Source organism: Lycorma delicatula, chromosome 9 (genome assembly GCF_047948215.1).
Source record: "Lycorma delicatula isolate Av1 chromosome 9, ASM4794821v1, whole genome shotgun sequence".
In the NCBI taxonomy this organism is placed as follows: domain Eukaryota; kingdom Metazoa; phylum Arthropoda; class Insecta; order Hemiptera; family Fulgoridae; genus Lycorma; species Lycorma delicatula.
Window position 1 is genome coordinate 127,759,238 of NC_134463.1, and position 15,073 is coordinate 127,774,310.

The following is a 15,073-nucleotide window of genomic DNA, read 5'->3' on the forward strand; positions in this document are numbered from 1 at the left end:
AATACGATAAAATTTCAAAATATGATCGCCAGTCACGTTGGCCCACGCCTTTTGCTGACAATCATTTCAAAAATGTGCGTAGAGCGCGCCGACCGCCACAAAAAGTAATCACGATCTTCTTTTTCTGTTTAGCCTCCAGATTCACTGTAAAGTATTACTTCAGAGGATTAATGAGGATGATATGTATGAGTGAAAAAGAAGTGTAGTCTTTAACAGTCTCAGTTCGACCGTTCCTGATATGTGTGATTAATTAAAACCCGACCACCAAAGAACACCGGTATCCACTACCGGTGATTTGATCTAGTATTCAAATCCGAATAAAAGTTATTGCCTTTACTAGGCTTGAACGCTGAAACTCTCGACTTCTAAATCAGTTGATTTGGGAAGACGCGTTCACCACTAGACCGACCCCGTGGGTTGAAGCGCAGTCTTGTATAGTCTCAGGTCAACCATCCTTAAGATGTGTGTCCTTGTTTTTCTTTTACCAAAACAAGATGTGTGGTAAATTGAAAACCCAACCACGACCTATTATTACGATCTGCATTGCGATATATATTACGTAATCATGTTCTGTAGGGAGGACACCCTCCATGTGGCAGTTTCAGTCGCCACGCCACCCCCTCCGTACCTAGCCCTTATGGGCTTTACCGGAGGTCATCTTCAAAACTTCAGCAAAAAACATTTCTGTCTTGTTCTTGGCTGAGTCAGGATGCCACCGATGCGAAGGCCACGTGTGAAATTCCATTCGGTGTACTACTGAAGAAAAGAAAACAAAACACATCAAAACAAAGTCTTAAACAAGGCTGAATAACAAAAACGTGGAACTGTAATCGTTTGCATCCCAAAACCCTATATATGACTCTCCAGGGATCCTTGTTCCCCTGCTCATGCACAAAGGAACGCCAGAAATCCCTCTTCGCCGTACGAACCTTATGAAAATAATGAGACCTACGATCCCTATTTTCAGTTACAAGGATTGCCTGCCGCTCAGGATCAACTTCACGCGGAGACGCTCTCCTTAAACGACAGAGCCTGTTTCAAAGCTGACAATCCCTACACCACCACGGGGCAAGCCTCTATCGACCTGAACTGAAAAAATCGAGCACTCGGCGGCATTATTGAAAGCCGCCGACAAACTCTGTCAGGTCCTCCAAATCCAAAGACTCAGGACCTCGATCTAAACTCAAATTCAACTGCCAATTGTAGTACTTGTCTGTATGGGACAAAGTAGGAAGCTGAATGACTTGCTACAAGTCCATCGACAATACAATGTAATCATACTCTGGATTTTTTGCTTCTGCGTGGTCCTTAGCATCTCGTTCAAGGCTCTTGTATAAGCGCTATGATGAGTTTGATAAAATAATTTTGGCCCCAGATGAATCAGGAGTATTAACTTTTATACGAATGTTATGCTTGTCACAATCTGAACAGGTATCAATTTGAGGGCGGTGAAAAGCGCGTTTAGAATCAAATAACGAAAATATTTTATTTCTGTTGGAGTTTATTTTGGAGTGTACTTTTAGAAATTCTTTCCATTATTAAGGCAAAATAAACTAAAAAAACTACAATATTTCTAGAAAACACATCGGGTACAAAAACAGAAATCTCATGTAAATTAGTTCCATACGTTGTGCACGAGTACCGCAGCAGGTCCACGCTGGGCACTTTTAACATTAATAAAAACCAGTATGCATGGAATTAAAATCACTGCCATATGTTGAGAATTGTATGAACTGAAAGGTATTTATAACGAAATCGTGATATTGGCTTGGAACTTGTAAACTTTTTCCTGGACAAAACTAATTTTTCGAAAAAAAATGGCACTGGCACGTTTATCAATTCCAGTTCTCATATATATAACCCACCGGGTTGGTCTAGTGGTGAACGCGTCTTCCCAAATCAGCTGATTTGGAAGTCGAGAGTTCCAGCGTTCAAGTCCTAGTAAAGCCAGCTAGTTTTACACGGACTTGAATACTAGATCGTGGATACCGGTGTTCTTTGGCGGTCGGGTTTCAATTAACCGCACATCTCAGATACGGTCGAACTGAGAATGTACAAGACTACACTTCATTCACACTCATACATATCATCCTCATTCATCCTCTGAAGTATTATCTAAAACGGTAGTTACCGGAGGCTAAACAGGAAAAAAAGAAAGTATATATATATATATATATATATATATATATATATATATATATATATATATGCGCGTTTGCAGCATATGCAAATAACAAGCTTCTGTTACGCTCGCCTCACAAAATAAATGGCCTGTAAACTTGTCGCCATTACATATCGCACAGAAAGCATTTACTTTTGGGAAGTTCAATCCGTTTTTTAAGAGTCCGTGCGGATTTTTCGACCTCCACATACGGGCATTTGCGAGTTAACTATTATACTAAGATGAAATGTCGACTCATCACTTAACACAATGCGATCAAAAAAAGTCGTCATCTTCATGCAGTCGCATTTCGATCGCAAAGTCGGTAACGCACAGGGTAGTAGTCAGCTGTAAACGCTATGGACGAATATGTAAGAGTTTCCTTAAAATATTCCAAACTGTCATAAACACCGTCGCTAGTTCGTGACCGATCTTCCGCAAAACTTTTTAAATGTACATCTCATCCAAGCGATAATATAACAAATAAAATACTGGATTTTCTTCAGCGTACACCCGCTAATGTAACCGCGCGCACACACAAATAATAATGAATGTTATCATTCTCAAAGACAACAGGGACTCCGACCGGTGGCGTCTTATGCCTTAAGTACATTATAAACCATCACAATAGTGTAAATCATTGAATCTATATACTTGTATTTACCGGGAAATAATGCATTATATTCATTATTTCAAGATGTAATATGAGGAAATTTTATAGGTACATGGGAATTTTTTTTTTGTTTTGTGCATTTCCGGTGTAATTTAACCGGGGCTTCTACCTAACGTCCCGATTAGATAACGCTAAAATAATTAAAGCAACAGTCGACAAAGGAAGCGTTTTAGCGCACAATAAATTAATGCGAACTGAAATAATGTCAACCCCGGTTAAATTATGTAACATACGTATTAAAAGAATAAAGAGTTCGAAAATTGTAGCAGATTCATTTTAATCCTATCGCAACAGAGGAAATGTCATCGTAAGAATTCTAAGAAAAAAATTTATTCATAATCGATAACTGCCATACAAAAGAAACATAGCTGGTACTACTATAGACATCGTACACTGTCGCCGTATCGAATCCGGTGTTTAAAACACACACGAATGCAGTAACATAATCGAATACAAATAATTACATTTAGATAAGAATAATGTAAGCTAGTTTCAAGAATGTCATTTAACACAAACAGGAAATACCGAATAAGAAATAACAATGATACACATTTCAACCGATTTGATGATAAACAAAAAACGTGATGGTAGACTTGTTCAAAATTACAAAAAGTATTGATCGATACAACTTCCGTTAATAAAAAGCTTCTAGAACAATTACGCACATGTCCCGTACACTACCGGCAATAATTATTAGCCGGTTTTATTCAACAACGTACTCTTACGAGGAGCGTAAGATTCGATATACGAATTTAATATAATGCCTTTGAGAAATCAACTTTAAAATTAAAAACATTTTTACAAAAAAATCACCGCAAACTTCTGTCGACGTCTACTAGTTAAAAAAATTTAACAACGGATCTTTTTTTCGGGGACGGGCGGTTGGGATCCACATTTTCAAAATCATCCGTGATAATAACGATTTATAAAGTGACAAATTTTCAAGAGTTCATTAACGAATCGGTCCCTTACAGAACGGGGCGACGGTGTCATTTGTAGGGCCGACGCCTTATACCTCACCTCAAGCGTACGGTTTGAGACGGCCGGCTTCTTATTGTTCCTGAACGCGACAACACCACAATTTTCTGGAACGACTTGTGCCTCGTGATGCGTTTCTAATTTTGCTACGAATACAAAATATAAAACGATCGAATTACGTACAGTATTTTCGTAAGCGACAATAGTAAATAAATTTAAAAATAGAAAACGGTATTACATGTTGTAAATGTAGTTCCGCAAACCTAGCGCGTGTAAAATAGATCGTTCAGAAAATTTGAAAACCGAAACGAAGAAATTACACCGTAAACCGGAAAAACAAAAAAATAAAATCGAGAGTCGAGGTCCATTATTCACAAACCGCTAATTTTGAAGTTGTCCAATAATTAAAGAGAAAAAGGACAGTAAAAAAAATGATTTATTCGACGGCAATGAAGCTAAAGCTACTTTTCAACATAACCCCCGGCTATATTTTAGGCACTCGTCTTGTCTTTCTGCGATCTTTCTTATTTCAGCGGTAAAGTATCGTTCATCTCGATGTCTGAGCCATTCTTGTATACCGTTTTCGACCTGCCAAGCTCGGTGAAGGTAAAAATTCTTCGAAAGGACCGAACAAAAAAAGAATTCTATGACGGTGGGAAGGCGGGCGGCAACAGCTCCCGACCCGACTTTTAAATAGCTTCCCGCATCTTTTGAGTGGTTACAGGGCTATTGGAGAAAACCAGGATGTTTCCTCCTTATTACGGATTTCACGTTATTTTCTTTTTATACACTGACGCGAACGTGATTTGAAAGGCAAAAAGGCTCTTGGATTAACGGGATACCTGCAGAATTACTGCGCAGTGCAGGTGAGGAAGCGATACATAGATTACACAAACCTGTGCGTAATATTTACGAAAAAGGGGAAGTACCGTCAGACTTCAAAAAAAAAATTTACTGTCACGATACCAAAGAAAGCAGGAGCAGATAAATGTGAGTACAGAACAAGCTTAACAACAGCTTAACTAGTCACGCATCAAACGTTTTAGTAGAATTCTGTACAGAAGAATTGCGAGGAGAGTGGAAGAAGTTAAGAGAAGACCGATTTGGTTTCGGGAAAAGTATAGGGACAAGGGAAGCAATTTCAGCACTCACATTAATAATAGAAGGAAGATTAAAGAAAAATAAACCGACATACCTGGTATTAACAGACGACTTAGAAAAGGGGCATTTGATAACGTAGACTGGAATAACATTTTCAGCATTTTAAAAACATTTAGGGTTCAAGTATAGGGATAGAAGAACAATCGCTAACATTTACAGGAACCAAACTGCAACAGTAATAATCGAAGAACATAAGAAAGAACCCGTTATAAAATAGGGGTCGACAAGAATCTTCCTTATCCCCGTTACTTTTCAATATATACACAGAACTAGCAGTTAATGATTTTAAAAAACAATTTAGATCCGGAGTAACAATGCAAGGTGAAAAGATAAAGATGCTACGATTTGCTGATGATACAATAATCCAATCTGAGAGTAAAAAAGATGTAGAAGAAACAATGAACGGCATGGATGAAGTCCTAGGCAAGAACTACCGCATGAAAATAAACAAGAACAAAACAAAAGTAATGACGTGTAGTAGAAATAATGTAGATGGACCGCTGAATGTAAAAATAGGAAGAGAAAAGATTACGGAAGTAGAAGAATTCTGTTATTTGGGAAGTAGAATTACTAAAGATGGACGAAGCAGGAGCGATATAAAATGCCGAATAGCACGGGCGAAACGAGTCTTCAGTCAGAGATATAATTTGCTTACATCAAAAATTAATTTAAACGTCAGCAAAATATTTTTTAAGTATATGTTTGGAGCGTAGCTTTATACGGAATTGAAACTTGGACGATCGGAGTACCTGAGAAGAAAGAACATACAGACTTTTAGGCCACATATTAAGGCATCCTGCAATAGTCGCTTTGATATTGGAAGGACAGGTAGATGGAAAACATTGTGCAGGCAGGCAATCGGTCAGAGTCTTTTCACTGAAAGTAATAACGTTCACTACAAGCCGGTTCCTAATATGAATCGAGAAAAACGCTCGGCTCTGTAAAAAAGGAAAGAGAAATCGTTTTTCCGTGGTAAGTCTGGCACAGGATTTTGTAATTTCTGAGAACGACTACGTCAGCGGCCGGGGCCAAGGTTGTCGCTTACAACCATTAAGGTACCAACCGTATGTACGCTATCTCGGTTCGCATCTAGCGTAATACGTTTCCGTGATGTTACAACAACGTAACTGAAGCGTCGTCGATGCACAGTAAGTAAGTAACATAATCTGCTAACAGTTCTTTCACATGACGTAATACGATACAAAGCGCATCATAATTACCATTGTCGTTTAAGTCGAGTAGAGGGCTGTCCAGCTGCCTTTGTAACTGACGCGTCTCCTGCGTCAAAGTGCGTACCCGAGTCAATAATTCCTCATAACTGGACACAGGCAGCGTCATCGCCTTCTTTCATCTAAAAAGAAAAAAAGTAAATAAATAAAAGGAACCTATCTAAAAATCGTGCAAGATATAATTCAAATTAAACAGAGAAGAATACAAAGTAAATTATTATCTCAAGCTACACATAGAAATAAAATTAATAAAATATAAAACGATACGAACAAATACTAATATCGTTATTTACATCGGCCGCACGTAACGCGACACGACGTAAAACTATGAACTTAATTTCTTTTTAATGTTACAATTACAACATTAAAATTATACAGCATCACTGTACACTGTACAGTTTACCGTGACCGAGATGTACAATAAAGGAAAAGTTACGTGTTCTTTTACACGCACTGTAATTATCATTTATCGTCGAATCGTCCTGATTTTTAAATAAATTAATAATTTACAAAATTTTATTAGATTAAAAATACACCATCGACACTTTGTTATTTCATCGTGGTTTCTGAAAATTTACATACGCGGTTTTTAATTTTTTACCTGGCTAAATATAATTATGCATTACTTAAAATGAATCGTAACGACAACGGGAGAAGGTGTGATATTTTAGTTTTTATACCGTAAAAATTAGGTCGAATCACTCCGCATAACGGCGAGTATAAAAAATACAGCGACCCTTAAACAACTTTTCATGCCGTCGTTTAACAAATAAAACTGAAATTTTCCAAATTTTTCTACATCAAAACTACCTTCTTTTTTCCTTTTTTTTAAATCAACACACTTTGACCGTCTGAAAGTCCAACGCTGGCGGGCAATTAACAAATCTTAAATTGAAAGTTTAAAGATTGTGACAAACAATTCGAAGGGCGTTCACAAACAACGTTTTTCTTTAAAAAATACTTTATTGAGTTAACTGAAAAGCTATATAATTACCTTTTAAATAACTGCTCGATAGAAAAAAAACCTTAGAAAATACTTTTACCTTAAAAACGGACTATTTTTAGGTACGTGACCACTAATTGGGGTGCACTAGGCCGCTTTTGAAGTCAGCTGTGAAAAAATATTAAACCGCCGCCAATTCGGTTACGATTGTCGAAACCCGATGTCTTTTTACGTCAAAACTTTTTTCAATGCCCTTTAAAACGTAACAAAAACCCCGCTCTTTCGCAGTTACAATTTCAAATTATTTAGTCGCCGGCCTACGGAAGCTCGGCGGGTATGTAGTAGTCTCGTACCGAATAAGAGTTCGTTTTGAAGTAGGGGCAGTTGCTAAATTTAATTTTTCCGTTTAACTACTGAAAATTTATTTACGGGTTATCATAACGAACACCCTGTACCGATTGACATCATCGGACGTGAACCGATTAATAAACATATATTGTTTTACATTAATGAAAGTAAGGACCTAACTATATCGTCTTCAAAATACTGCTTAATGTAGTTCATTAAATTTTAGGCGTACACTATAAAGAATTACCGCAAAAGAATGGTAAAACAGCGCTGGACCGATCGAACACATTATAACCAGGCCCGTGTAAAACTGCAGTGAAAAAGAAAGAGACGTGGATAATGTGTACATTTCAACAAAAAAAAACATGATGTAGTACTAAGGATTCACTCTACCTCTATTATTAACCGGCCCTAAACGTTCACCCGTTTCAAGAATATATATATATATATATATATATATATATATATATATATATCCACCCAAACAAAGGAAACGTTAAATCCTTGAAACTATATTTCATCAAGAAGGAAAAATACAAAATAAGGTCGTGTGCCGATACGACCGGATCGGTAGAAACATAATTTTGAGATAAAACCGAACCGCTACAGACTTGACACGACTGCGAAGTGAAACATTTTATGAAAAAATGAAAAAACATAATGTAGATTAAACTAAATTCTGTATTTAGTTTAGAAAACGTTTACACGTCTACCGCATTTTTTCAAAAGATGTTCGAAGCGAACGTCCTGCACAGCGACGAACTTTTGCGGTCGAACGATCAAATCCAGACGTCTGACCGGAAACGTTATTGTCGGCGCAATCGATTTCTTGTCGAATGTTCGTCTTCGGTTCATCGAGCGTGGGGATTCGATTCGTAAACTCCCTTGCAGTTATGGAAAAAATCTCAATTAGACAGATCTAGGGAACGCGGAGACCACCGACTGTTCGGTGGAGGACTGTCGGCGGAGGACTGTTGTCCTCCGCCGACTGTTCGTTATTTTATAAAAACCGCGTGAAAGCCTGCTAATTAATCGTTTGACGTGCGATACGTTGTTTCGACTCTACGGGCGAAGCCGTACTCTTTATCGCATCAATTACCCGAACGTAAAATCCTTCGAAAATTGTACGGTTCACTTCTGTATTGAAAGTCCGGAGAAAAAATATCGGTCCCGCGATTTCATTACCGGAAACGGTAAAAGTAGACGCTCAAACATTCGGCGAGGATTTCCAGTCGTCCTATACCTGGCATCGTGCTAATTATCACATCCAAATACACGAAACGGTGTCTCGACATGAAATACAGCATCGCGTCTATCTACCCGCCGACAATGTTTTTTAAGAAGCCGTTCGCTATAATCAAGACGTTTCGGTTTACCTGTTCTTTTAAGCTGTTTTACGTGTTACGGTTTGAAATGTAAATCGTGAAGAATCTACGGTCGGATGCGTGTATATTTTACATCCCCTTTTTGTGATAACTTACCGCACATATTTTCGGATCGGCAAAAATTCTTCTTTGAATATCGGCCATCGGTGTCCTAACGGAAGGTCGCCTAATTCGTTTTGCGTTTGAAACCGACCCCGTTGTACCCCGTTTTTCGGCCGAATCTCGTATGTTACTTCGCCGGGATGCAGTATTCGGAAGTTTTTCCGCGAATATTTGAAGCTTTTCTCGAAAGAATCCGGAACGCACATAAGCTTCCGTTATAGCGACTCGTTCCCGGATCGAATAAGACGTTTTAGAAAAAACACAATTGCAAGAACGAAAATATGCCGTACTGAAACGCGATCGGTTTACAACCGACAACAATAGACGAGGGTAGTAAAATACACGAACGAAAGTGGCGCTAGTAGTAGCGCCGTTAAACGCTCAAATCGGTTGTTCGAGCCGGCCCGGTTAGTCTTGGTTTTAAGTTCTCACTCGGTATAATGTACTTGCGAACTTATAAGTAGAGTTCTTCAGTACGCTGTTAAAAAGCCGACTTTTCTTTTGTTTTTTTTTCAATATTTTGAAGAAATATTACTGAGGCGTAAAATAAGACTACCTTTTTACCTTTATTATGAAGAGAGTTTAAAGCTGAGAAACTAATCGGCAAACAAATATCGCGCCGATAATAGATCCAACAGCAAGTTACATTGAAATTTATTTTATTTCACGACTTTCCAATTATCGAAACATAATTTACGACTATTTTTATATAACGCGTTATTTAGTACTGCGTACATCAATCGGTTTAAATCGTGTATTATCTTTATTACAAACGCAAATCAATATTGTAAATTAAAAAAAAAAATAGATAACTCTTCTGCAATCGTGAAGCTTGCTACGTTTTAATTCAACAATTGTTAATAATAAAAATTACATCCGTAACGTTAAAAAAAAAAAACAGTGAATCGTAAATAAATGATAAGTATCGACCGATAAAAACGTTAACGGAAATAGAAAATTAATTAATCGAATTTAACGAGAACGTTATCACCGACTAATTAATTCCTCACGAACGCTACCGATAAATACTTATTCTATAAGACCTATGATATAAATAGTCGTCGAGTTACTGTAAATTACACGATTCCTACTTAAACGGAAATGCCGTAAAGAATTTAGCCAAACGCTCATATAAATTCAACTTAAAAGCTTCGACCGATAATTTAAATTAACCGTACCGATCTGTAGAGTTAACAGGTTCAGGTCGCATTTGCGACCGATTTATTGGCCCCAGCGATCTACAAGCGTCGCGTTATATTTAATTCCGAAGGTAATATATACTACAGGCGAACCGATTTTACGATTCTAAAGGCTGACGACCGCAAAACTTTAAAACGACAAAAACAGTGTTCGACAACGTAAGCGATCGGCTTTTATCGATTACAACTTTTAACTCTTTCCTTATGAAATACTGAAAATTTTGTTTCGTTTTATACTAAGTTAAAATCTGTCGCATTTGATACTTCCTGTCGATAAACTTCGAAACCGTTAGGTTTGTATTTAGTTTCTGTGAACTTGATTCGTATCATTTTACTAGGAATCGAATTCTTTACGAGTTTAGTTAAAACTTAACGCGTTTATTACCGATTTAACGAAATTATTTTACGCCAAACATACAACAGTGTGTTTTTCGACCAGAATTTTTTATATTTTACATCTTTTACAGATTTCTGGAAAACTACTTCAAATACAGATCTGGGACCATTTTTTTTGAAGTTTTTAGGTCAGATTTCACATAAAAACCGCTAAATTTATCCCTAAATTTGGGTGCCAATAATTATAGTCTGGCTTAATTTTACCGCGGGCGCAGAGATTAGAAGGATATCTTTCGGCAGCCGACAATCGCTAACGAGCGTTTTCGAACCCGTGTTTATATGAACTTTCTTCTTATTTTCACCGGTAGAACACGTCCTCAAAGTTTTTTTAATTTTTCGTGAATCGCTCTGTATTTATGTACACGACGGACGAGATGTAGATAACGCGGGGATTTTGAACAAAATTTATCGGGACTATTTATCGGTATTTATTCTCTTAACGTATTTTTTAATAAATTTGGGGGAAGAGATTTAAACCGGTCGGATAATTTATTAAAAATGGCAACTGAAGTTTAATAAGCTCCTTTCTTGTTAACTCCAAATATCGTGTTGAGTTACACGAAAACGATTCTATTGTCTGGTTCGACAGAGGCGATGTTACTTTTTACTTCCCCGATTATAACTTTACTGCTTCTGCAGCTTCATAGCTATAAAAGGAAAATATTTATTTGCAAATATATAATGTAAATATGTATTAAGTTTTTGCAAATAATCCCCCTTAATTAAAAAGAAAAAATTCTGAAATACGCAAGAATGTGCATGCGTTAGCCTACGATTAATATCTACGGACTGGCTCCGCATAAATTCTTCGACAATAGTTAAAAAAATTGTATGCGGGGCAACGATGGCGTTAAATTTTTGATAAAATTAAAAAAGGAGAGTAGTTTTCATCCCTCTCATAATTTAATTTTTTTTAGAGGTCGTAGAAAATTGAAGTTAAATAAGATAAAGTACTTATTAAGTTATTCCAAATCCCGAAGTTTTTAGTCGATCGGATTTAGAAAAGAGGGGATATTTAACGACATTATCTGTTAATATTTTTTGCCTCGTACCTCAAAAATCCGTCGACCAAAAAAGTAGAATTCCGCACAAATATTCTAGCTTCTGCCAAATTTTTGACCCCGTCGGACAAGGGAGATGGATGATTTTAGTAAACACAATCGGGCAGACTAATTCAAGTAAATAATTAAAAGATGTAAATAATCGCAGAAATAAATAAACATTTTAACCCAAAAAAGTAGGCTGATGAACGTGTACTCAAAATATTATTTTTTTCAAAATTAAACTATATCTACTTGTAGACGCACGAGGACTTTCTAAAATCCCTACCTGCTCTGGTGTACAAGCTTAAGATGAGCTTACCTCTACCGTACTGTGGTATTACGTAGCGACCTGGACGGGTCCTCTCGGGCTAAATACTGCCGAGTGTTATCTGGCATTTTTGATATTAGATCAGAGGTATCGCAGGGTTCAGTCTTGGGACCGGTTTTGTATTCCTCTATTCATCTACACAACAGACCTTCCTAGCGTGGACTCTGACACCGCTTGCGTCCTTTGCTGAAGACGCGGTGATTATGCCGGTTGACGTTGACCCAACACTAGCGTTAGAGAAACTGCGATCTAGGAAGGAAGTCCGTGTATTGTCGTTATGTAACAGGCTGCGTTGTACAAGGTGTTTTTAGCCAATATAAGCCTACAGAATACAACTTCAGAGTACGGCAACCAATAGCAATATCGATATCGTTCAACGGTTCCAGAATAAAGTAATGAGCAACATATAAAAGGCTCCACGGTGCTGCGAAGAACAATGAGATCCAAAGATTGCCTAGGGATGCCTAGGCTGCGTTGTACAAGGTGTTTTTAGCCAATATAAGCCTACAGAATACAACTTCAGAGTACGGCAACCAATAGCAATATCGATATCGTTCAACGGTTCCAGAATAAAGTAATGAGCAACATATAAAAGGCTCCACGGTGCTGCGAAGAACAATGAGATCCAAAGATTGCCTAGGGATGCCGTCAATTCGCGAAGAAATTTACCCACCGGCTAAGCTCATGTACTTAAGCGCATAAATCTGGCTATTAACTTTTGGATAATACAGAAGATAAGAGACGGATGAAAAGGTTAACACGTATTGGACCTAGAAACTTGCGCGGAGAATATCGATCGTTCTTTTCGTTGTAAAGTTTTGCAGATTGCTGTTTATGGATTATTTTAGTTTAATTATATGATTTCTCTTGTTTTGTTGTTTATGAATTAAGAATTTTACATTTTCTGAATTATTCTGTTGCGTGGTTTTGGCTTTGTTTCTTCTCATATATGACCTATTTGTTACTCGTTTATTTGCTTTGTTTTGTTAGCACTTTAACTTTGTTGTATTTATAGCTGTGTTACGTAGACTATTTATCCTTGTCGCTATCTATAATCACTTGTTACGGACTTCGTGTACAATATCAATATATATAAAAATGTTAAGTTCGTTTGTGTACGGCTTCAAAAACTCAAAATGTTCTGCACCGATTGAGCTCAAATTTTAGCACGATATATAACCCGCATCAAAGATTGTTTTCATCTATTTTTAATTGATGGAAATGTAAACAAAGGAAAACCAATCAGATCAATGCAAGATGGCCGCTGTCAAACACAACGGCCAATCACAAAGAGTCCGTATGGCTGTTGCCAATGTAAACAAAATCACAACTGATTAAGTAACAAATTTCTTTGAATTATATTTAACAGCTAAAACATCTGTATTTTATTAAAAAAAAAAAAAAAAAAACAAAAAAAAACACCAAAACAAAAAGAAAAGCCACCAAGAAGGACAACCGCAGTTGGTGATGATATGAATGATTTGTAGCGTATGAAAATGCCATGCCTGACCGGGATTCCAACTCGGAACCACCGGATTAAAGTCCGAGACATTACCACTCGCACCACGGAGGCCGGCAAACATACTCGTTAGGAGCCGAATAAAAACACGACTTACCAATATGGCGTTGTGTGTCAAACCAATTTTATAGGGACTATAATTACTTTTAATACGCCAAACCCTTTGCAATGATTGAACATTAACTTCTTCAAAAATTATTCCTTTTGAACTAAGCAACACTTTGATATCATTGTTTTTCAATAACACGGCTGGAATTCTTTTCGTTTAATGATAAGAAGCGTTGTCGAAGACAATAACCGAATTCTCTTCCAACGGACATAATACACCGCTAAACTATTTCTAAATAATTCAAATTCGTGTAATTCTTTTACGAATCGCGTTTTTATCAAAATCTCACCTTTTTCTCAATTGACCTGCGGGGTTTTGTTTTCTTTGGAGACCGTAATTCATTAATAGATTCATACTCGAAAATCACGTTGTACACTGAAGCAGCACAACTTCTACTTACGTTAGCAGTTTATTAACATTTGAAATCAACGCCGTCTGGTTATTCTGTAATTTGTAAGCATTACTCTGCTTTTGTAAGCATTTAAAATGATGTGTTTTTTCGCACGACTTAAGGGCTCTTTTCGCAGCCCACAAATCTTTATAATAAAAAATGTTAAGTTCGTTTGTGTACGCTTCAAAAACTCAAAATGTTCTGCACCGATTGAGCTCAAATTTTAGCACGATATATAACCCGCATCAAAGATTGTTTTTGTGTATTGTTCGCATCAGTCACATACCCGCGACCGCGAGAAAACAGTTTTTTTAACGGTCAGCTGTGTACCAGTGACCGCGCCATATGCCGGAAGCGAGGGGAACACTCGCCATACTAGGTAACGACAACCGCAGGCACATGTGAAACAATACCTGTTCCCAATTACATTGTTTATAACAAAAAAAAAAAAAAACGTATCCACTTGCATCTGATTCAGATCTGAATTAAAAATTCACTTTAATCGAGGTACGTTTGTGTGATCGTGTCGTGATTGAGCTACGCCTTTCACCAAGTTCTGAATTTATTAGAAAACGACCAACAGTGGGATATATGTATTAATGACGCGTGCGACACTGCACATCCAAACCGAATTCGCGCATTATACGCAATTATATTGACCGCTTGCTTCCCTTAATCTCCCACAGAGTTATGGGAAAGATATCGAACGCATATGGCTGAGGATATTTTGCATAGAGTACGCCTAGAAAATACCAATATGACCGTGGAATTTACAGAAGACATTTACAACGAAGCATCGATAAATATTGTAGACAAGTGCTTAGCTATTGCAAATAAATTTCTTAGTCGATCGGGAATGCCAGCACCCACCCGAGCTGCGATCGCTTCATTTGATGTGGATTTACGCCGTGAATAGAGTTACAACATCGGTGATCTTCAGTCATATGTTCGATCAAACATTCCCAAATTAACGCGTGAACAGAAAGGCATTTACGATCGCATAATGCAAATGATAAATGACGGAGTTGGGGGGACCTTCTTCTTGGATGCGCCAGGAGGAACTGGGAAAACATTCCTCATTAGATTGATTCTAGCAACGGTTCGATCA

At 37.4% G+C, this 15,073-nt stretch overlaps 1 protein-coding gene across 5 annotated transcripts in view; it reads right to left on the reverse strand.

The window, feature by feature from the left end:
- Positions 1 to 15,073, reverse strand: part of LOC142330508 (uncharacterized) — a 235,892-nt gene that overhangs the window by 190,066 nt on the left and 30,753 nt on the right. For 4 of the 5 annotated variants that reach the window (XM_075375821.1, XM_075375820.1, XM_075375822.1 and 1 more), the window contains exon 2: positions 6,194 to 6,324. The exons of the other annotated variant lie outside the window; for it this stretch is intronic. In XM_075375821.1, coding sequence (XP_075231936.1) covers positions 6,194 to 6,311 — 118 coding nt within the window. In that variant the 5' untranslated portion in view covers positions 6,312 to 6,324. The remainder of the gene's footprint in view (positions 1 to 6,193; positions 6,325 to 15,073) is intronic. 5 annotated transcript variants of the gene reach the window in all.